This window comes from Neomonachus schauinslandi, chromosome X, assembly GCF_002201575.2.
Source record: "Neomonachus schauinslandi chromosome X, ASM220157v2, whole genome shotgun sequence".
NCBI lineage: Eukaryota > Metazoa > Chordata > Mammalia > Carnivora > Phocidae > Neomonachus > Neomonachus schauinslandi.
The window spans coordinates 71051724-71075468 of NC_058419.1; the positions used below are offsets into that span (position 1 = coordinate 71051724).

General features: G+C 37.1%; 1 protein-coding gene and 1 pseudogene across 10 annotated transcripts in view; both read right to left on the reverse strand.

Annotated features, from left to right (window-relative positions):
• EDA (ectodysplasin A) overlaps positions 1–23745 on the reverse strand; it is a 413437-nt gene that overhangs the window by 69991 nt on the left and 319701 nt on the right. For 2 of the 10 annotated variants that reach the window (XM_021680170.1, XM_021680154.1), the window contains exons 5-6: positions 2287–2301; positions 1469–1483 (exon numbers count right to left, since the gene is read on the reverse strand). The exons of the other annotated variants lie outside the window; for them this stretch is intronic. In XM_021680170.1, the coding sequence (XP_021535845.1) occupies positions 1469–1483; positions 2287–2301 (30 nt within the window). The remainder of the gene's footprint in view (positions 1–1468; positions 1484–2286; positions 2302–23745) is intronic. 10 annotated transcript variants of the gene reach the window in all.
• Positions 18863–20129, reverse strand: LOC110571519 (annotated as a pseudogene).

Consider the following 23745-nt stretch of genomic DNA (forward strand, 5'->3'; position numbering starts at 1 on the left):
GTAGGTTCTCCTGGGGGTTTGTCATAGCAGCTGCTTTAAGTCAAAAGCAATAGCAGAACATTTTCCCATACACACGTTCTCAACTCAAAGTAATAGTGACTTTTACTTGTTGGGATTCTTGGTGTAAACTATATAATTCAAATTCATTGTTTCAGGAAAGGACGATATCTTTACTTTACAACCCCTGTCTTAGATGCCATTTTCTGGTCCTTAAACTCTCTCCTCCTCCTCAAGCCAGTATGCTTCAGATTTTGCTGCATTACTAGTACCAGACTGATTATAGCACTGAATATTACAAGGAAAAAACAAGTGTCTGACCATGCTAAGTCATTTTGGAGTCAAAAAGACCTTGGATTAATTATTGAAACTAGTTGTGTGGCTTTGGGCAAATTACTTAATTTTTCTAAGCCAGGGTTTGCTCATCTGTAAAATGAGAACAATAATATTGACTTTACAGGATTGTTATGGGAATTCAATGACATAAAGCACATAAAGTAAGGGCCCAAATTTCGTGCTCAACAACTCTGAAAAAACTTCTATAGGACACGACTAACCTCTGACAGTTATGTCTATATTCATCCAGTATTTCTCCCACTTGACCATGTAATGACGGTTTCCTGCTTCTCCCATGCCTTAAATTCAATCTCTGTACTTATGCATGTTACAGCTTATGGGACAAAGAGCCCATCATTCATCTGGAACAGGAAACGATTGAAATACTCACTTTATCCTGATATTTATAATTAGTTACTACCCCCAGTCTTCAGAATAGAAGCCCAAGATGTTCAAAGAAAGGAAAAAACATTTAAAAATTTTTGCAATGCAACTGAAATATTTCTTGCTCAATTCTCTTATATTTTATAGTACAGGTTTGTTTCTGTAGTAAAAGATTGCTTTTATGGTGTAGAAATGGGGAAATTGAACCTAAATTTTGAGTTGTAATAGTGTATTAATGATACTGTATACCACTAGTAATAATGTCTAAGGCCTTATCCCATCATCTCTTTAATGGTAAAGAGAGATGAACATCACCAAGACAGTAGTTTGGAGATGGGTGTATGTCTTGTGGCTTTAGTAAGATTTTAAACTTTCATTCAAAAAATTCACTTTTATGATGTATGGAACTGTTGAATCACTATACTGTACACCTGAAACTAATATTACACTGTACATTAACTGGAATTTAAATAAAAACTTAAAAAATTCACTTTTAGCTTTTTCCACCTAGAGACACTAAAGCAAGTTCATGCCCTGCAACCCCATTGGAATGCTTATGGCTGGAAAAAGTTTCCAGTCAAAAATCTCTAAAAAAAAAGCCCAGGGTACCCAATACTCAGGCAAGAACAGGTCAACATGAACATTTTAAGGTTAAGATTAGGTCTGGAAGCATCAAAAGGCAAAATGAACACCTGCCAAGAGGAGCATACTAAGACAGGAAGACTTTATTTTTGTTCTTATCTTTTCTCACCACCTGCACCCTCTGCTCAAATTACTTAACATTTATGAGGTTGATATTCTGTTAGTATGTAAAGTAAGAATAACCTCCATTTAATGTGCAGGAATAATGTGAGGATTAGAATGCTTAGCACAATGTCCAGATCATAGTATGAATACAATAGATGAAAGTAATTTTGAGAACTGAGCCTGAGGTCTATATCACAGCACTTGGTTTATTTAGTCCATAATAAATGAATTAGATATGTTAAATAATTTTATGAAACAATTTTAAGTTGGCCAAAAATGAATATAATTTCATAGCTGAAAGAAACACTAGAGGTCATCTAAGGTTTTTGATTTAAATGTGTAAGAGTTTTGTTCTGGCAGAAATTTGATCTCATGTAGTAATCAGCTCAGACAAATTCTTTTGCTGACATATTCTATAAGTTATTCAGAAAAAACATGCGTTATTAGAGCCTAACAGTTAACATCATAGTTAAATGTTACAGCATACTTACTATAGTAGGTCTTTGTAGGCAAAATTCAATCAATTTAATAAAGAGACCAAGTATACTGGTTAGATGTTAAAATACAGATATATCAATATGATTATAATCACACTCCATTTCTGCCAACTGAAAGACAGGAAGGAACGGTCCTTACAAAAGGGTGAGGGAGAGGAAGTATTGACTTCCTGTTTCCCAGTTTAGGCCACTCAATTCTGTAGGGAAATTAATGTGGCAAAGATAGACTACCATTGTCAAAGAAACTATGGAGACCTGAAATCATAGTAAAATCAGAGCCATTTGAATTGTGACTGAACATCAAATCAGGTGGGGAGTAAAAAACATACCTTGGATTTTTCTTTTTTAAGTTATAATAGAAGCAATAAAAATAATGATGAACACAAGTGATAAAAGAAAAAATAGATACAGTGGATTTCATCAAAATTAAAAACTTATGTGCTGTAAATGATAACAATGAGAAAGTAAAAAGACTACCTACAGAATGGGAGGGAATATTTACAAATCATATATCTTACAAGAATTAAAATCAGAATATATATAGAACTCAAAAATAAAAAGATGGGGCACCTGGATGGTGCAGTCAGTTAAGTGTCAACTCTTGGTTTTAGCTCAGGTCATGATTTCAGGGTCATGAGATCAAGCCCTGCATCGGGCTCCACACTCAGTGTGGACTCTGCTTGAGGTTCGATCTCCCTTTTCCTTTGTCCCTCCCACTCATACTCTATCTCTCTCAAATAAATACATCATTAAAAAAAGGACTCAATAATAAAAAGAAAAATAATTCACTTGAAAAATGGGCAAAAGATCTGAATAGACATTTCTCTGAAGATTATATACAAAGAGACAATAAGCACATAAAAAGATGCTCAACATTATTAATCATCAGGGAAATCTAAAGCAAAACCACAGTGACAGACCACTTCACACCCACTAGATGGCTATAATAAAAAAGACAGATAATAACAAGTGTTGGTGAGGATATGGAGAAATTGTAATCCTCATACACTACTAGTGGGGTTGTAAAATGGTGTAGCCGCTTTGGAAAGCAGTCTGGAAGTTCCTCAAAAGATAGAACATAGAGTTACTATTTGATCCTGAAATTCTACTCCTGGATATATACCTAAGAGACATGAAAACATATTTTCATTAAAATGTATATATGGAAGTTCACAGTATTATTCATAACAGCCCAAAGTGGGAACAACTCAAACGTCCATCAACTAATGAATGGATAAAATATGGTATATCCCTACAATATTATTCATCCCTAAAAAGAATTAAGTACTGATACATACTTCAATATGTATGAACCTTACAACATAATGCTAATTAAAATAAGCCAGACACAAGGAGGAGCAAGATGGCGAAGGAGTAGGAGACCTGCATTTCATCTGGTCCCAGGAATTCAGCTGGATAGGGATCAAACCATTCTGAACACCTACAAACTCAACAGGAGATTGAAGAAAAGAATAGCAACAACTCTCTGAATAGAAAAGCGACCATTTTCTGGAAGTCGGGCCACTGCTCTTCCAGCAGGGACTCAACAAGCGGCAGATCCAGGGAGAACCCCCTTCTTCCCCCTGGGGAGGAGCAGTGTGGGAGTGCACCATAGGGATCTGCTGGGTTTGGAGATTCCACATGGGGTTGGCTGCCAGAGATAGAAATGCTCGATCACTGGCTGGGTGAGCACTGAGTGCGGCTGGAGACCCGGGAGATGGGAGTGACTGACTGCTTTTCTCTGGAGGCTCACTGAGGAGTGGGGCCCCTGAGTTCTTGGCTCCTCCAGGACGGAGATTGGGAGGCCACCATTTCACTGTTGTCCTCCAAAGCTATAGGGAAAGCTTGCAGGGAACAAAAGCTCCTGAGAGCAACCCGAGCCGATTACTTAGCCCAGACCCGGCAAGGGTGGAGGAATTCCGCCTCCAGCAAAGACATTTGGGAACCACGGCAACAGGCCCCTCCCCAGAAGATCAGCAAGAACAGCCAGCCAAGAGCAAGTTTACTGATCAATGAGAATGGCAGAACTCCAGCGCTAGGGGAATACTGTACATAGAATTCATGGCTTTTCCCCCATGATTCTTTAGTCTTTCAAAGTTAATTTTTTTTAAATTTTTAAAAAAATTTTTCTTTTTCCCTTTTTCAAACAACATCTTATCAATTCCTTTAAAAATTTTTTTTTATTTTTCATTTTTAGAGTCATATTCTATCCCTTCATAGTAGTTACCCATATTTTTTTGTATATATATATTTTTGTATATATATATATATATATATATATATATATATATATATATATATATACCCATATTTTTTGGTATATATATATTTTTGGTATATATATATGTTGTTCTCTCTTCAAAATTTTGGGATACAGTTTCTTCTAACAGATCAAAATATGCCCTAAATCTCTAGTGTATGGCTTTGTTCTAGTCTCCTGCCTGATCACATTCTCTCCCCCCGCCTTTTTTTTTAAATCCTTTTCTTTCTTTTTTCAACCAACTTCTTATCTTATCAATTCCTTTTATAAAATCTTTCCTAATTTTCATCTTTACAGTCATATTCCATATCTTCATCATATTAACCCTCATTTTTATACATATATAAGTTTTTGTTTCTTTAAAATTTTGGGAGGCACTTTCTTCTAACAGACCAAAATACGCCCAAAATCTAGTGAGTGGCACTGATCTATGCACCAGCCTGATCATATTTGATCATATTCTGTTTTGTTTTGGTTTGGTTTGTTTTTATCTTTTTCTTTTTTTTTTTCTTTCTTTCCCTTTCTTTCCCCCCAGTTTCAGGTCTCTTCTGATTTGTTTAGTGTATCTTTTCTGGGGGCATGGTTACCCTGTTAGCATTTTGTTCTCTCATTCATCCATTATCCTCTGGACAAAATGACCAGACAGAAAAAATCACCTAAACAAAAAGAAGAAGAGGCAGTACCGACTGCCAGGGACCTAATCAATACGGACATTAGTAAGATGTCAGAACTAGAGTTCAGAATGATGATTTTAAAGATACTAGCTGGGCTTGAAAAAAGTGTGAAAGTTATTAGAGAAACCCTTTCTGGAGAAATAAAAGAACTAAAATCTAACCAAGTTGAAATCAAAAAGGCTATTAATGAGGTGCAATCAAAAATGGAGGCTCTAACTGCTAGGATAAATGAGGCAGAACAGAGAATTAGTGATATAGAAGACCAAATGATGGAAAATAAAGAAGCTGAGAAAAAGAGAGATAAACAACTACTGGATGACAAGGGAAGAATTCGAGAGATAAGTGATACCATAAGACAAAACAATATTAGAATAATTGGGATCCCAGAAGAAGAAGAGAGAGAGAGGGGGGCAGAAGGTATATTGGAGCAAATTATAGCAGAGAACTTCCCTAATTTGGGGAAGGCAACAGGCATCAAAATCCAGGAGGCACAGAGAACCCCCGTCAAAATCGATAAAAATAGGTCAACACCCTGACATCTAATAGTAAAGCTTATGAGTCTCAGACACAAAGAGAAAATCCTGAAAGCAGCTCAGGACAAGAGATCTGTAACCTACAATGGTAGAAACATTAGATTGGCAACAGACCTATCCACAGAGACCTGGCAGGTCAGAAAGGACTGGCATGATATATTCAGAGCACTAAATGAGAAAAATATGCAGCCAAGAATACTATATCCTGCTAGGCTGTCATTGAAAATAGAAGGAGAGATAAAAAGCTTCCAGGACAAACAAAAACTAAAGGAATTTGCAAACACAAAACCAGCCCTACAAGAAATATTGAAAGGGGTCCTCTAAGCAAAGAGAGAGCCTAAAAGCAACATAGACCAGAAAGGAACACAGACAATATACAGTAACAGTCACCTTACAGGCAATACAATGGCACTAAATTCATAACGTTCAATAGTTACCCTGAATGTAAATGGGCCAAATGCCCCAATCAAAAGACACAGGGTATCAGATTAGATAAAAAAAAAAAAAACAAGACCCATTGATATGCTGTTTGCAAGAGACTCATTTTAGACCCAAAGACACCTCCAGATTGAAAGTGAGGGGGTGGAAAACCATTTACCATGCTAATGGACACCAAAAGAAAGCTGGGGTGGCAATCCTTATATCAGACAAATTAGATTTTAAACCAAAGACTGTAATAAGAGATGAGGAAGGACACTATATCTTACTTAAAGGGTCTATCCAACAAGAAGATCTAACAATTGTAAATATCTATGCCCCTAATGTGGGAGCAGCCAATTACATAAGCCAATTAATAACAAAAGCAAAGAAACACATTGACAGCAATACAATAATAGTGGGGGACTTTAACACCTCCCTCACTGAAATGGACAGATCATCTAAGCAAAAGATCAACAAGGAAATAAAGACTTTTAATGACACACTGGACCAAATGGACTTCACAGATATATTCAGAACATTCCATCCCAAAGCAACAGAATCCACATTCTTCTCTAGTGCCCATGGAACATTCTCCAGAATAGATCACATCCTAGGTCACAAATCAGGTCTCAACTGGTACCAAAAGATTGGGATCATTCCCTGCATATTTTCAGACCACTGTGCTTTGAAACTATAACTCAATCACAAGAGGAAAGTCAGAAAGAACTCAAATACATGGAGGCTAAAGAGCATCCTACTAAAGAATGAATGGGTCAACCAGGAAATCAAAGAAGAATTTAAAAAATCATGGAAACCAATGAAAATGAAAACACAACTTTTCAAAATCTTTGGGATGCAGCAAAGGCAGTCCTAAGAGGAAAGTATATAGCAATACAAGCCTTTCTCAAGAAACAAGGAAGTTCTAAAATACACAACCTAACCCTACACCTGAAGGAACTGGAGAAAGAACAGCAAATAAAGCCTAAACCCAGCAGGAGAAGAGAAATAAGAAAGATCAGAGCAGAAATCAATGAAATAGAAACCAAAAGAATAGTAGAACAGATCAACGAAACTAGGAGCTGGTTCTTTGAAAGAATTAACAAGATTGATAAACCCCTGGCCAGACTTATCAAAAAGAAAAGAGAAATGACCCAAATAAACAAAATCATGAATCAAAGAGGAGAGATCACAATCAACACCAAAGAAATACAAACAACTATAAGAACATATTATGAGCAAGTATATGCCAGCAAATTAGATAACCTGGAAGAAATGGATGCATTCCTAGAGATGTACCAACTACCAAAACTGAACCAGGAAGAAACAGAAAGCCTGAACAGACCTATAACCACTGAGGAAATTGAAGCAGTCATCAAAAATCTCCCAACAAACAAAAGCCCAGGGCCAGATGGCTTCCCAGGGAATTCTCCCAAACATTTAAGGAAGAATTAATACCTATTCTTCTGAAACTGTTCCAAAAAATACAAATGGAAGGAAAACTTCCAAACTCATTTTATGAGGCCACCATTACCTTGATCCCAAAACCAGACAAAGACTCCATCAAAAAGGAGAATTACAGACCAATATCCTTGATGAACATGGATGCAAAAATTCTCACCAAGATACTAGCCAATAGGATCCAACAGGACATTAAAAGGATTATTCACCACAAGCAAGTGGGATTTATCCCTGGGCTGCAAGGTTGGTTCAACATCTGCAAATCAATCATTGTGCTACAATACATTACTACAAGAAAGAACAAGACCATATGATCCTCTCAATAGATGCAGAAAAAGCATTTGACAAAGTACAGCATCCTTTCTTTTCTTTTCTTTTTTTTTAAAGATTTTCATTTATTTATTCATGAGAGACAGAGAGAGAGAGGCAGAGGGAGAAGCAGGCTCCCAAGGAGCAGAGAGCCCGATGCAGGACTTGATCCCAAGACCCTGGGATCATGACCCGAGCCGAAGGCAGACACCCAACCATCTGAGCCACCCAGGCGCCCACAGCATCCTTTCTTGATCAAAACTCTTCAGAGTATAGGCATAGAGGGTACATACCTCAATATCACAAAAGCCATCTATGAAAAACCCACAGCGAATATCATTCTCAATGGGGAAAAACAGAGCTTTCCCCCTAAGGTCAGGAACATAGCAGGGATGGCCACTATCACCGCTGCTATTCAACATAGTATTAGAAGTCCTAGCCACAGCAATTAGACAACAAAAAGAAATAAAAGGCATCCAAATTGGCAAAGAAGAAGTCAAACTCTCACTCTTTGCAGATGACATGATACTTTATGTGGAAAACCCAAAAGAGTCCACCCTAAAGCTGCTAGAACTCATACAGGAATTCAGTAAAGTGGCAGGATATAAAATCAATGCACAGAAATTAGTGGCATTCCTATACACCAACAACAAGACAGAAGAAAGAGAAATTAAGGAGTTGATCCCATTTATAACTGCACCCAAACCATAAGATACCCAGGAATAAATCTAACCAAAGAGGCCAAGAATCTGTGTTCAGAAAACTATAAAAGACTCATGAAAGAAACTGAGGAAGACGCAAAGAAATGAAAAAGTGTTCCATGCTCATGGATTGAAAGAACAAATATTGTGAAGATGTCAATGCTACCTAGAGCAATCTACACATTCAGTGCAATCCATATCAAAATACCATCAACTTTTTTCAAAGAAATGGAACAAATAATCCTAAAATTTGTATGGAACCAGAAAAGACCCCGAATAGCCAGAGGAATGTTGAAAAAGAAAAGCAAAGCTGGTGGCATCATAATTCCAGACTTCCAGCTCTATTACAAAGCGGTCATCATCAAGACGGTATGGTACTGGCACAAAAACAGACACATAGATCAATGGAACAGAATAGAGAGCCCAGAAATGGACCCTGAACTCTATGGTCAACTAATCTTCGACAAAGCAGGAAAGAATGTCCAATGGAAAAAAGACAGTCTCTTCAACAAATGGTGTTGGGAAAATTGGACAGCCACATGCAGAAGAATGAAACTGGACCCTTTCCTTACACCACACACAAAAATAGACTCAAAATGGTTGAAAGACTTAAATGTGAGACAGGAGTCCATCAACATCCTAAAGGAGAACATAGGCAGCAACCTCTTCGACCTCAGCCGCAGCAACTTCTTCCTAGAATCATCACCAAAGGCAAGGGAAGCAAGCGCAAAAATGAACTACTGGGACTTCATCAAGATAAAAAGCTTTTGCACAGCAAAAGAAACAGTCAACAAAACCAGAAGACAACTGACAGAATGGGAGAAGATATTTGCAAATGACATATCAGATAAAGGGCTAGTATCCAAAATCTATGAAGAACTTCTTAAACTCAACACCCAAAGAACAAATGATCCAATCAAGAGATGGGCAGAAGACATGAAGAGACATTTTTCCAAAGACATCCAAATGGGCAACAGACACATGAAAAAGTGCTCAACAGCGCTCAGCATCAGGGAAATCCAAATCAAAACCTCAATGAGATACCACCTCACACCAGTCAGAATGGCTAAAATTAACAAGTCAGGAAACGACAGATGTTGGTGGGGATGAGGAGATAGGGGAACCCTCTTACACTGTTGGTGGGAATGCAAGCTGGTGCAGCCACTCTGGGAAACAGTATGGAGGTTCCTCAAAAAGTTGAAAATAGAGCTACCATATGATCCAGCAATTGCACTCTTGGGTATTTACCCCAAAGATACAAATGTAGGGATCCAAAGGGGTACACGCAGCCCAATGTTTATAGTGGCAATGTCCACAATAGCCAAACTGTGGAAAGAGCCAAGATGTCCATCGACAGATGAATGGATAACGAAGATGTGGTATATATATACAATGGAATATTATGCAGCCATCAAATGAATGAAATCTTGCCATTTGCAATGACATAGTTGGAACTGGAGGGTATTATGCTGAGCGAAATAAGTCAATCAGAGAAAGACATGTATCATATGATCTCACTGATATGAGGAATTCTTAATCTCAGGAAACAAACTGAGGGTTGCTGGAGTGGTGGGGGGTGGGAGGGATGGGGTGGCTGGGTAATAGACATTGGGAAGGGTATGTGCTATGGTGAGCGCTGTGAATTGTGTAAGACTGTTGAATCACAGACCTGTACTTCTGAAACAAATAATACATTATATGTTAAAAAAAAAAAAAGAAGAAGAAGAAGGGGTGCCTGGTGGCTCAGTGGTTAAGTGTCTGCCTCCGGCTCAGGTCATGATCCTGGGGTCCTGGGACCGAGCCCTGCGTCAGACTCCCTGCTCTGCAGGAGGCCTGCTTCTCCCTCTCCCACTCACCCTGCTTGTGTTTCCTCTCTTGCTGTGTCTCTCTCTGTCAAATAAATAAAATCTTTAAAAAAAAAAAAAAGAGGAAGATAGCAGGAGGGGAAAATTGAAGGGGGGGAAATCAGAGGGGGAGACAAACCATGAGAGACAATGGACTCTGAAAAACAAACTGAGGGTTCTAAAGGGGAGGGGGTGGGGGGATGGATTAGCCTGGTGATGGGTATTAAAGAGGGCACATTCTGCATGGAGCACTGGGTGTTATACACAAACAATGAATCATGGAACACTACATCAAAAACTAATGAGGGGCGCCTGGGTGGCTCAGTTGTTAAGCGTCTGCCTTCGGCTCAGGTCATGGTCCCAGCGTCCTGGGATTGAGCCCCACATCGGGCTCCCTGCTCCGTGGGAAGCCTGCTTCTCCCTCTCCCACTCCCCCTGCTTGTGTTCCCTCTCTGTGTCTCTCTCTGTCAAATAAATAAAAAAATCTTTAAAACAAACAAACAAACAAACAAAAACTAATGATGTAATGTATGGTGATTAGCATAGCATAATAATAATAAAAAAAACTATAAAAAAATGAGCCAGACACAAAAGGACAAATATTGTATGATTTTACATTTATATGTATATATATATTCTATATACATATATATAGAATGTATATATATATTCTAGGTATCTTTATATGAGGTACCTAGAATAGGCAAAGTCATAGAGACAGAAATTAGAAGAGTGGTTACCAGTAGTTGGTGGGAGTGGGGAAAGGGGAGCTATAGTTTAATGGATAGAGAGTTTCTCTTTGGGAGGATAAAAAAGTTTTGGAAATGGAGAGTAGTGACAGTTGCAAAACACTGTGAATGTAATTCATACCACTGAATTGTATCCTTAAAAATGGTTAAATGGTGGGGTGCCTGGGTGGCTCAGTTGTTAAGCGTCTGCCTTCAGCTCAGGTCATGATCCCAGGGTCTTGGGAATGAGCCCCGCATTGGGCTCCCTGCTCGGCAGAAGCCTGCTTCTCCCTCTCCCACTCCCCCTGCTTGTGTTCCCTCTCTCGCTGTGTCTCTCTCTGTCAAATAAATAAATAAAATCTTTAAAAAAAATGGTTAAATGGTGAATTTTATGTTATATATATTTTACCACAAAAAAGGAACGAAATATCGATATATGGTACAAAATGGATGAACCTTGAAACCATTATGCTAAGAGAAAGAAGTCAGAAACAAAAGACCATTGTATGAGTCCATTAACATGAAATGTCCAGAATAGGCAAATCTATTGAGACAGAAAATGTATTAGTGTTTGCCTAGGGCTGGGGGAGAGAATGGAGGAGAGATGATCAGGTACTTTGTTGGAGATCAATACATTGAAACAGTGATTCTTAATTCTGGTTTTACAATATTCCATTGGCTCTCTGATTTTTTCCAGGAAAATTAGGAAATTCTTGAAAAATTAATTTCAGTTCACTTTAGCTTTTAGTATAAATATATGCCAAATGGCATTTCTTTTGGGGAGGAGAAGAGTCTTGGCCAGGGAAAGAAATCCAAAATCCAGCTAACATGGGAGGTAGGAATCACTGATTTAGTTCTTGCTTGGCACAAAACCAAGCTATGAACTTCCATTGCTTCTCTGGCACAGAGAATGCTTGAAAGGAGAGGGATAACTCATGCTCAGGTTCTAAAATCTTAAAAGCACACATACCTAGAAAGCTACTTAATTGTTAATAGTGGCTATGTCTGGAAACTGAGGTTGTGGTGTTACTTTCCTGTGTTAAATCAAATTTCTCTAATGCTTAACTTTTTTTTAAGAGGGAGCATGCATTGCTTTCCTATTTATTAAAACTTTCATTTGGGTGGCTCACTCGGTTAAGCATCTGACTCTTGGTTTTGGCTCAGGTCATGATCTCAGGATCTTGAGATTGAGCCCAGCATCGGGCTCCCTGCTCAGTGGGGATTCTGCTTCCCCTTTCCCTCTACTCCTTCCCCTGCTCATGCCCTCTCTCTCTCTCTAAAATAAATAAATATTTATTTATTTTTTTACTTAGGATGATTTTTATTTACAAAACAGGTTCTTCTGTTTTACAAAAATTACAAAAAATGACTCTGAAAAATAGAAATAGCATCTCAGACTCTTGGGAACTACTTTTAAGCAACCAAGGAGTTGGAACTCAGAAGGTTTTCTTCTTTCTAAGAGTTGTAATGGCAACATTAAAATAAATCTTTAAAAAAACCCTTTCAGTTGAGATTTCAGAAGCCAAAAATAAAATAAATTAGAATTATTAATCCTAAAAAGACAAACTAAATAGCTAGTCTGAAAACAGCTGGCTATAAATATAAAGACTAGTGCTGTAGAATTCTTACACCACCACTGTCAAACAGATATATAATGTAAGCCACAAGTTTGAGCCACACATGTAATTTTAAATTTTCTATTAGCCATATTAAAAAGTAAAAAAGTAAAATTAATTTTAATATTAAATTTTAGCTCAACATATCCAAAATATAATTTCAACATGTAATCAATGTAAATATATATTAACAAGATGTTTTACATTGCTCTTTGTGGTACAAAGTCTTTGAAATCTGGTATGTATTTTACACTTACAGCATATCTTAATTCACACTAGTTTATGTGTAATTCACTTTATTTATTTAGTTTTTTAATTAGTTTCAGAGGTAGGATGTAGTGATTCATCAGCTGCAAATAACACCCAGTGCTCATTATATCTAGTGTCCTCCTTAATTCCCATCATCCAATTATCCCTTCCCCTGACTCACCTCCCCTCTAGCAACCCTTAGTTTGTTTCCTAGAGTTCAGCATCTCTTATGGTTTGCCTTCCTCTCAATTTTCATCTTATTTTATTTTTCCTTTCCTTCCCCTATTTAGTTAGTTTTAAAAAACAGTGTAACAAGCACCTGGGAACGAATCACTCAAAACAAAAACTAGGACTTTATAAAAACTTACATTCAATCACGCAGTTCCTTCTCACTCTCATCTCCCTATCTCTCCCCCACCAAAGGTAAACTATCCTGAATCCAGTGGTCATCATTTTTTCAACTTCCTATTCATATAATTGTATCACATTTATATGTATTCCTAAAAAGCTTTTTTTTTTTAAAAAAAAAACTCTTAGTTGTTTGTAACTATATAATGGTTATTATGCTATATTTAATATTTTGGGAATTACTTTTTTCAGCATTCAAATAGGTTTTTCATTATGATAGGTCCAAGGTGATTTGTTTCTTAAATGCATTTAATACATACATATTGTTTTTATTTTATTTTTCTGGTTTTATTAAGATATAATTGACATATAACATTAGTTTATGGTGTACAAGATTACGATTTGATATATGTATATATTGTGACATGATTACCACAATAATTTTAGTTAATATCCATCACTACACATAGTTACAAATATTTTTTCTTATGATAAGAACTTTTAAGATCTATTCTCTTAGCAACTTTCAAATATACAATGCAGAATTGTTAATTATAGTTGCCAAGCTGTACATTGTATCCCCAGGACTTATTAATCTTATAACAGGGTATTTGTACCTCTAGACCATCTTCACCCATTTCCCCAATCTCTCACCCTCTGCCTCTGGCAACCAATATATTCTGTTTCTACCTGAGCTGAAGGTAGGCACTTAACCGACTGAGCCACTCAGATGCCCCTTATTTATTTATTTTAGAGAGAGAGAGAGTGGGAGTGGGCGTAGGGGCAGAGGGAAAGAGAGGGAGAGAAGCAGACTCCCCACTGAGCATGGAGCCTGCCGTGGAGCTTGATCTCAAGACCCTGAGTTCATGACCTGAGCCGAAATCAAGAGTGGGATGTTTAACCGACTGAGCCACCCAGGTGCCCCAAGTCTCTGTGATTTCAAATTTGAAATCAGGTATATGTGGCTTTAAATTCTATGTTTTTTCTTTACCTCAAGCTGTCTGAGAGAGAAATTAAGGGTTAGAAAGATTGCTTATTAATATCAACTGAATTTTTCTTTCTTGTAGGTATATTTTATCCATGCACTGGGAGCTTTACTGTACTAAATTTGGGCCTTATTTCTGATAGCTTCTGGATTTTTGCATACTATGCTAGGGGATGGGAATAAGATTAGATTCAAAATTCTGAACTGAAACTTGAAAACAACCTCTGAGTTAATATATTTGTATCACAAATATACCCTTCTCCTTTAAATAGGTTATAGTGTAAACCTATGTTTATAAAGAGCTTTGGAGATGACTTGTAAAGATAATGCACTATACAAACCAATGACTTTGTGACTCATGCAAGAAGTTTTTTTCTTTTGAACAAAACAGAGATTTAAATGTGTGACCTGAAATATAAAATTTCATTTTTGAAAGCATGCAAATCATACTTTAAAATTTGATCATTTCAATGTAGTTTATTTTTTAAAGAGATGAAATATATCTGAAATTTGAGGAGAGAATCAAATTGCTGTATTTACAATAACTGAACATCCTCTCAGGAGATACTGTGAAGCTATCATGAGAAACACATTCTTTTTCCATTTCCTTTTTAAGAAATCATATTTCTAAACAGATTAGGATCAAAATATAGTGATTTACCAAGTCAATCTTCTTCCCTCTCTTCTGGCACAATGTAAGATAATGATGCACTGAATTTCATCTATAAAGATGACACTACTAACTTTCTGGCAGCAGGCCAGGCCCATGAGTTTTTTTGCTATAGGGAGAAGAGATCTGCACAAAGCCACCTTCTATCTAGTTCACCATTTGCTAAATAGCATACATTGGTTAGAACCCTGGCCTGGAGTATATAGAACCTAAGTTAGGCTAGACTCTAAAGAACTGACCTAAAGTACCACAGTACTAGATTCATTCAAGGGGCTGTATACTGGAAGCAGTACTAAAATGCAGCTAAGACTCAAGTCTATAGCAAAACATCCTTGGCACTTAATTATTTCAAAAATAGCTCTCTCTACATTGTTAATGGCATAACGAACATGTTAATGGCATAGGATCTATGTCTTCTAAGTCAGCTTAGAGTCCTAAACAAGAAAGTAGGATCAATCATTGATTCTAAATTATATTGAGGTTCTAAATGTATTTTGCTACCTTGCACCAGAGATTCATAAATAGAGTATCAGGGAAATTAAAACTGCTACCAAAGTTAAAAACCGTTACACATGGCTTATATGTCTTGTATTTAGTAAAAAGCAAGAGTTGTGTTGGCCTTACTAATATTTCTTTCTCAAGTGTATGGAGGGTAGAAGAAAGATACAGTGAGGTGGGGAAGATGCCAAGATAATTTGGGATTAAAATGCCATTTATCATATGCCTAAGTGGGCATTTGAAACCTTCTCAAGCAGTTCTGGGCTCTTGTCTCATTTTCTCTGCCCAACAGTTGCAGCTTCCCTCAGTACTTCTCCAAACTCCTATGTTACATACCAGTTTTTTTTTTTTTTAAGCCATAAGGAGAGCCAACAAACCTAGGGGATTTGGTTAGCCTTTGCACTTACTGTTACCTTTGTCAGAAATGCACTTTCTACTTGTCTTCATCAAAGTCTTATTCATCCTCCAAAATCCAGTTCAAATGTCACCTTATCCATTCATGTATTCACACCTAGTATGTGCCAGCCATTATGCACTTCTTGGAGATGTATTTAATGTATTTGATTGACCATTCTGTGGCTCCCTCCTCTATGCTTCCACTACAATCTTACACCTGCATATAATTACTTATCACCTCTGGGAATTATTTATAAGATTCTCTTTTTTTATGAAGATCATGGGCTTCCAGAACTAAGGAACTTTATCTTACTCATTTTTGTATCCCTGCATGTAATGTAGCACAGTGCCTTGCACATAGTAGATGGTTAATAAATCTCTATTACTCTGTTGTCTCCCTCCCTTTCATTTATATTTGCTATTTTCTACTTATTCATCTAACTTGACTCTCAATCTTTCTGTCCCTATTACTCTACTAAAATTGCTCTCACCAATGTTGTCAACAATATCCTTCCTATTGATTTCAGTAGATGGGTGAAACACACTCTTTCCATTGGTTTTGCTAAGTTGGATAATTTTAAGCTAGAGCTGCTAGTAGCTATTTTTGCCACTTTATAGGGAGAACCTGCCTGAAGAATGAGGCTAATACAAAGGAAAGCAGAGCTGAGAGAGTCCTGATGACATCATTTGATCTCCAAGGTTCAGCTATATCGTAAGCCAGCTTCATCAAGGACTTTACAGTTAAATGAGCCAATAAATCCCATGCCCTCTTCTTTAAAAAAATTTAATCCAGGTTAGGCCAGCTGTTTCTTGCAACTGAGAGAGTCCTAACCTAGCTAATGATCTCCATTTCTATATTTCCAGCCCAGATATTTTTCCTGAGCTTCAGGTGCATATCCCCAACTGCTTACAAGATTTCTCGTCTTGAATTTCTCACAGGTACCTGAAACTCAAAACCTATTTAAAACCACACATCTTCCTTTTCTGATCATTATCTTTGTGAATAGTATAGCACTTTGCCAGAAACCTGGGTGGCTTCCTTTACTCCCCTTTTTCTCCCTTCAATCAAATCACCAAGTCCTAACTTTTTTTCTACCCGCTAAGTAAATCTGTCTACTTCTGATTCCATTGATGCTACTCTAATATTACACCATCATTTCTTATGTATATCATTACACCAGCCTCCCAACTGCCTTCTTTGTCTCCCTTATGCCCCTTCTAGTCTATTTTTCTCTCCATTTTCTCCACTTTTTCTTCACTATACTTTTAATAAATTATAGTAACATACTTATTGTAACAAATCAAACAGTACAGAACTATATAAAGAACCACTTAAGAGTTATCCCTTTCCCATCCAACCTCTTTCCACCTGATGTAATCAATAATTCAGAATTTGGTGCTTCTGCTTCCCACATCTGTTTCTATGTTTATATCCATATATCTATATTTATAAACATTTCTAGGGAGTTAAAATCTTTCTCTTTTAAAAATATTTTCTTTATTTATTTGAGAGAGAGAAAGAGAGTGAGCAAGCAGGGGGAGGGGCAAAGGGGGCGGGAGAGAGAATCCTGAGCAGACTTTGCCCAGAGTGCAGAGCACAGTGTGGGGCTTGACCTCAGGACCCTGAGATCATGACCTGAGCCAAAATCAAGAGTTGGATGCTTAACCGACTGCACCACCCAGGCACCCCCAAATCTTTCTTTTTTTTATAAATATGGGATTATATTTTACACATTACTCTGAAACTTAATTTTTATTACCTAGCAAAGGAATATGGCTATTCTTTAAGTCCATATATGAAACTGCAACATATTCATTTTAATAGCTGCATAGTATTCAATAGTATGGTTATGTCATAATTTATTCAACCATTTCCTTGTTTATAGATACTAGGGTTATCCCTCTTTTTGCCACTGAAACAGTCCTATAATAAATATCCTTGTATATATGACTTATGTGCCAGTGTTCTTATTTCTGTATGATAGATTCCCCAAACTGTAAATGCTGGATTATAAAGGTATCTGAATGTTTAATTTGACTAGAGAGTTATATTAATATCCAAAATGGGTGTAATAATTTATATTCTCAAATATGGTATACTACATTAACAGAATGAAGGATAAAAATCATATGATCATCTCAATAGATTCAGAAGAGCATTTGACAAAATTCAACATTCTTTCATGATAAAAACTCTTCACAGATTAGGTATAGAAGGAATGTATTTCAATATAAGAAAGGCTATATATGACAAGCCCACAGCTAACATCACACTTAACAGTAAAAAGCTGAAAGCTTTTCCTCTAAGATCAGGAAAAAGACAAGGATACCCATTCTTGCCACTTCTTTCAACATAGTACCTGAAATCCTTTAGCCAGAGCAATTAGGCAAGAAAAATAAATAAAAGGCATCCAAAATGGAAAGGAAAAAGTAAAATTGTCTCTGCTGATGATATATTTTCTATATTTCATATAGAAAACTCTAGGCTCCACAAAAAAATTGTTAGAAATAATAAATGAATTCAGTAAAGATACAGGATACAAAGTGAACATACAAAAATCAGTTTTGTTTCTATACAATAACAATGAACTATTAAAAAAAGAAATTAAGAAAAAGATCCCATTTACAATAGCATCAAAAAGAACAAAATAGTTAGGAATAAATTTAACCAAGGAAGTAAAAGATCACTACACTGTAAACTATAAAATGCTGATGACAGAAATTGAAAAAGATACACAAAAAAGTAGAAAGATACCCTGTGTTCTTGGACTGGAAAAATTGATATTGTTAAAATGTTCATATTACTCAAAGCCATCTATAGATTTCATGCTCTATCAAAATTCCAATGACTTTTTTTTTCACAGAAATAGAAAAAATGATCCTAAAATTCATATGGATCCACAAAAAGATCCCAGATAGTCCAAGCAACCTTAAGCAAAAAGAACAAAGCTGAAGGCATTACATTACCTGTTTTCTAAATATATTACAAAGATATGGTAATCAAAACAGTATGGTACTGGCATAAAAACAGTCATATAGATGAATGGAACAGAATAGAGAGCCCAGAAATAAATCTATGCATTTACAGGCTACCAATCTTCAACAAGGATGCCAAGAGCACACCATGGGGAGAGGATAGTCTTTTCAATAAATGGTGCTGGGAAAACTGGACATCCATATGCACAAAAATGAAACTGGATGAAATTGGACACTTATCTCACAACATATACAAAAATCAACTCAAAATGGATTAGAGTTAAACACAGACCTGAAATTGTAAAACTACTAGAAGAAAACATAGGGAAAAATTTTTTTTTGACCTCTGACTTTTTATTGGCCTCCTGCTCCCGAAAGAGTACAGGCTGCTTCAAAGCCTCAAAATTGATGTCATTGGTCTCAGACACCCCTTTGCCCTCCATAATCCTGTAGGTGGTGGTCTTTTGGATGGTTTGCATGGAGTTGTTGCTGTCTAGGGTGTCACCAAGATTGAAGCCCTCTCTCTGTCTTCCAGCAGGTAACAGTAGGTGGTGATTTCAGCCTCCAACTTGGCCTTGATCTCCAAGGACTGAGCCATATGTGTCAGTTCCATGAACATCATCTCAGCTGCTCCTATCTCATTGGTCTGTGAGGTTATCACTACGGTGCTTTCCTCAATCTGTTGAGGCCAGCCTGGTACTTGTTCAGCTCCTTTTAGTTCTTCTCAGCCAGCTTGTCATACTGGGCCTGGATGTCCACCATGATCTTGCTGAGGTTCTGAGACTGGGGGCATCCAACTCCATCGTCAACCTAGAGTTGGCAATCTCGGTCTGCAGACCCTTTACTTCTTCCTCATGGTTTTTTTTCATGAAGAACAGTTCCTCCTTGAGAGTCAATTTCCATCTCCAGCTGCAACTGAGTGACATTGACGTCTTCAATGACCTTGCAGAGCCCATGGATGTCACTGTCCACAGACTGGTGCATGGCCAGCTCTGTTTCATACTTGACTCTGAAGTCATCAGTAGCAAGAGAGGCATTGTCAATTTTCAGAACAATGCAGACACAGTCCACAGAACCTGCAAAGATCTGAGCTCTCAACTCCTTGATGGTCCTAAAGTAATGCCCCTGGTCTCTGACCTGTGGTCCCTTCTTTTCCAGGTGTTTTCAGATTTTGATCTCCAGTCTCTGATCATCAGCCTCCAGGCTCCTTACCCTCTCCAGGTAGGAGGATGGGTGGTCATTCAGGTCTTTCATGGTTTTCTTCTCACCCTCGATATCCCCTATGCCCACCAGACCCCCAGTCATCCCTGTGGTCAGGCACCCAGACCTCCAGCCACCCAGGAAGCTGGTGGAGCATGACAGAGAGATCCAGGAGCCTGAGCCCCTAGCTCCTGCATAAGTGTTAGCCACACTGCTGACAGGCCAGACCTGATGGCTGGGCGAATGCATAGAGCCCAGGGACCAATAGTTGGAGGAGAAGGTGGAGTGAGTAGTAAAGCTCATCTGTTCAGGGAGGAAGTCAAGAGGCCAGGGCTCAGGCTCAGGCTGCCAGGAAAAAGCCTCTTGACATTGGTCAGGGCAATAATTTTTTGGATATGATCTCAAAAGTACAGGTGGCAAAAGCAAAAAAAGACAAGCAGAATTGCATCAAACTAAAAAGCTTCTGCACAGCAAAGGAAATAATCAACAGACTGAAGAGACAACCTAAGAAATGGGGGAAATATACATCTGTTTAGGGGTTAGTATCCAAAATATGTAAGGAATTCAAACAACTCAATAGCAAATAATAATAATAAATAGCATAAATAATAATAACCTGATTTAAAAATGGGCAAAGGACCTGAATAGACAGTTTTCCAAAGAAGACATAAAATTGGCCAACAGATATATAAGAAGATGCTCAACATCACTCATCATCAGGGAAATGCAAATCAAAACCAAAATGAGATGTTACCTCACACCTGTTAGGATGACTATCATCAAAAAGATAAGAGACAACACGTGTTGGTTAGGATGTAGAGAAAAGGGAACCCTTGTGCACTGTTGGTAGGAATGTAAAGCAGTACAGCCATTATGGAAAAGAGGCTCCTCAAAAATTGAAAGTAGAAATACCACATGATTCAGCAACCTCACTTCTGGGTGTATATACAAAGAAAATGAAATCAGTATCTTGAAGAGATATCTGCATTCTTATGTTTGTTGTAGCATTAGTCATAACAGCCAAGATATGGAAACAACCTAAGTGTCAAATGAATGGAAAAAGAAAATTTGATCACACACACGTGATGAAATATTATTCAGATTAAAAAAAAGAGGGAAATCCTGCCATTTACAACAACACAGATAAACCTGGAAGACATTACCCTAAATGAGATAAGCTAGATACAGGAAGACAAATACTGCATGATATTGCTTATATGTAGAATATAAAAAAATTAAACTCATAGAAGCAGAGCAGAATGGTGGTTGCTAGGAGCTGGGTGTTAGGGGAAATGAGGAAGTATTGGTCAAAGGGTACAAAGTTTCAGTTATGCAAGATGAATAAGTTCTAGAGATCTAATGCATAGCATGGTGACTATGGTTACTATTACTGTGTTGTATGCTTGAAATTTGCTGAGAGTAAGTCTTAAGTGTTCTCACCACGAAAAAGAGGGAACTAGGTGAGGTGATGGAAATGTTAATTAGCTTGATTTTGGTAATCATTTCACAGTGTATATCAAAATATCACATTGTATACCTTAAATATATACAACTTTTGTCAGTTATACCTCAGTAAAGCTGGAAAAAATCCAATTTATATTCTTTCCACAAATATATGGGTTTTCCCACCTCCTAATTAACTTGGGATGTTATTATATTATAAAATTATTGTTAATATATCTGGGTGATGGGTAGAAAAATGACATATCATGCATATTTTATTTTAAAAATTAAATTTTCTTATTTTAAATTAGTAGTACATATATTTTAAAACTTCAAAAGATACAGAAATATGAAAATTAAGTTAACTCTCCCCCTACCACAACCTTAAACAGTTTTCTTCCCCCAAGCAACCAGTTACCATTATAGATTTATCATAATTTAATCATTTCCTAAATAATGGACATTTATGTTATTTCCAATATTCTGCTATTTCACATAGTACAGCAAAGAATATCACTGTTGATAAATGATTTCCTATATATGAGAATGTCTAGAAGTAAAAGTGGAATTGCTGGATCAGAGTATATGCATTTAGCATTTGAAAATATTTTCTATAAAATCTATTCTTGACATTGATCCTGTGCTTCCCCATTGCCTTTAGGATAATTTCTATGCTCTATAAAATGGATTCCAAGTCCCTATATGATTTGTCCCCTGCTAGTCAGCTCATTTATCACTTCCCCTTTAGGATTCTATATTAACCATACAAACTTGTTTCGGTTCCTCAAATAAATCAAGCTCCTCTTACTTTAAGCCTTCTAACATGTATGTTCTCTCTGCCTGGTTTACCCTTCCCTCAAATCTTCACATGGCTAACTCTTTAGCGTCTGTCAGGTTGCAGCTCAGGAGACTATTAGGAGACCTTCCCGAACCTCCCAGGTGTAGATCAGGTGCTGCTGTGTCCCATAGCACCCTGTGCTTACCTAATTATATCACTATAATGTGTTGAGACTATCCACCTGTGAGATTGATGAGGGTTGGGTCTTACCTTGTTCAACTCTGTGTCCCTAGTGGTGCAAACAGAGATCAATAAACATTTATTCAACAACTAGTTGGTACTTAATAAACATTTATTTGAATGAATGAATGGAAAAAAAAAGGAAACCCTAGTAGCTCTTCACGTGTGAGACAAAAGAGGACCTACAGGTTTAGGAGTAGAATCTAGAGTAAGGCAGGGTTGCATAAGTAATCCACTATAGATCCAATAGGAGCCATCTGCCTGCATATCTACATCTTCCTGTGGCATTTTGAGGAGCCATACAAAAGGGAGCTGACAGTTTACCACTTGGCCAACAGGTTAAACTTCTCATAGCCTTCACTTCTTAAAACCATATGCATGTTCTTAATCCTTACTGAGCCTCTTTATGGATGTTAATGAAAAGGCTCATTTGACCATCCAACCTGAAATCCTGAGTATTTAATCATCCAGACATCATCTAATTGGCTAAGACTACCCTAGCTATTATATTATAGAAATCAGGAACAGTTAGGAGAAAATTATAAGAGAATTAGAATGAAATAATTAGATCATCTATTCTAGTAGTTCAACATTTTTTTCTTACCCTTATATATCGGACGGATATGATATAATCTCATCAGTAAGAGTACTATCTCACTATAAATTTCTTAATGGGGCAGAGTGCTCAGAATTTCCAGGGGTGTGTATACCTTGAAAAAACCGCCTTATATGATTTTCAGTATCTTACACCAAAGTTGAGAGTCACTGATTCTAGTTTAACCTTTAGAAAAAACTAAGATCAGAGAAGTAAAGATTTACCCAAGATCCCAATGCTAGTGTAACTACTAATGGCAGAGCTGGGACTATAATCTGGGCCTCCTGGCTTAGAGCTCATCATTTTTCATAATATTTAGAAACAAATAACTAGAAGGAATTTAAGATGGTGAGACAGACGAGAAATACCTTCAGAGAACCTCAGGTCAAGTGGGCTTCTGACCTCTTTCAGGCAAGTAAGAGATTCCTCAAAGATATCTTACCTTTATAGCACTTTCTAATGGGAGGAAGGCATGTTCGTATTTTACCTTACATGATGCTGTATTGCTTATGTTTGTTATAATGAGTATGTATTATTTTTATAATTAAAAAATTACACAAATATTTTTAAGCAGCCTAATTTTAACTAACTTTTACACCCAGTTCACTTTAGGACTTAGGTACTGAGGACAGGAATTTGGTAGCTCTACCAACTGCAGAGCCTGGTACAATGTCTTACAAGTAGTTGGTATTCTAAAAATGTTTGTTAATCAAGCATCAGTGGTGAAAGCTTGTTGAAATCACCTACTGCAGAGCTAGTTCAATCAATGAAAATACAGCTTTAAAGGGCATTTTGGAGTATGAGCAAACTTAGACATTTTAGCTTACCTAATGTCTTATTTGATATAAAGACATTTTCCAGAG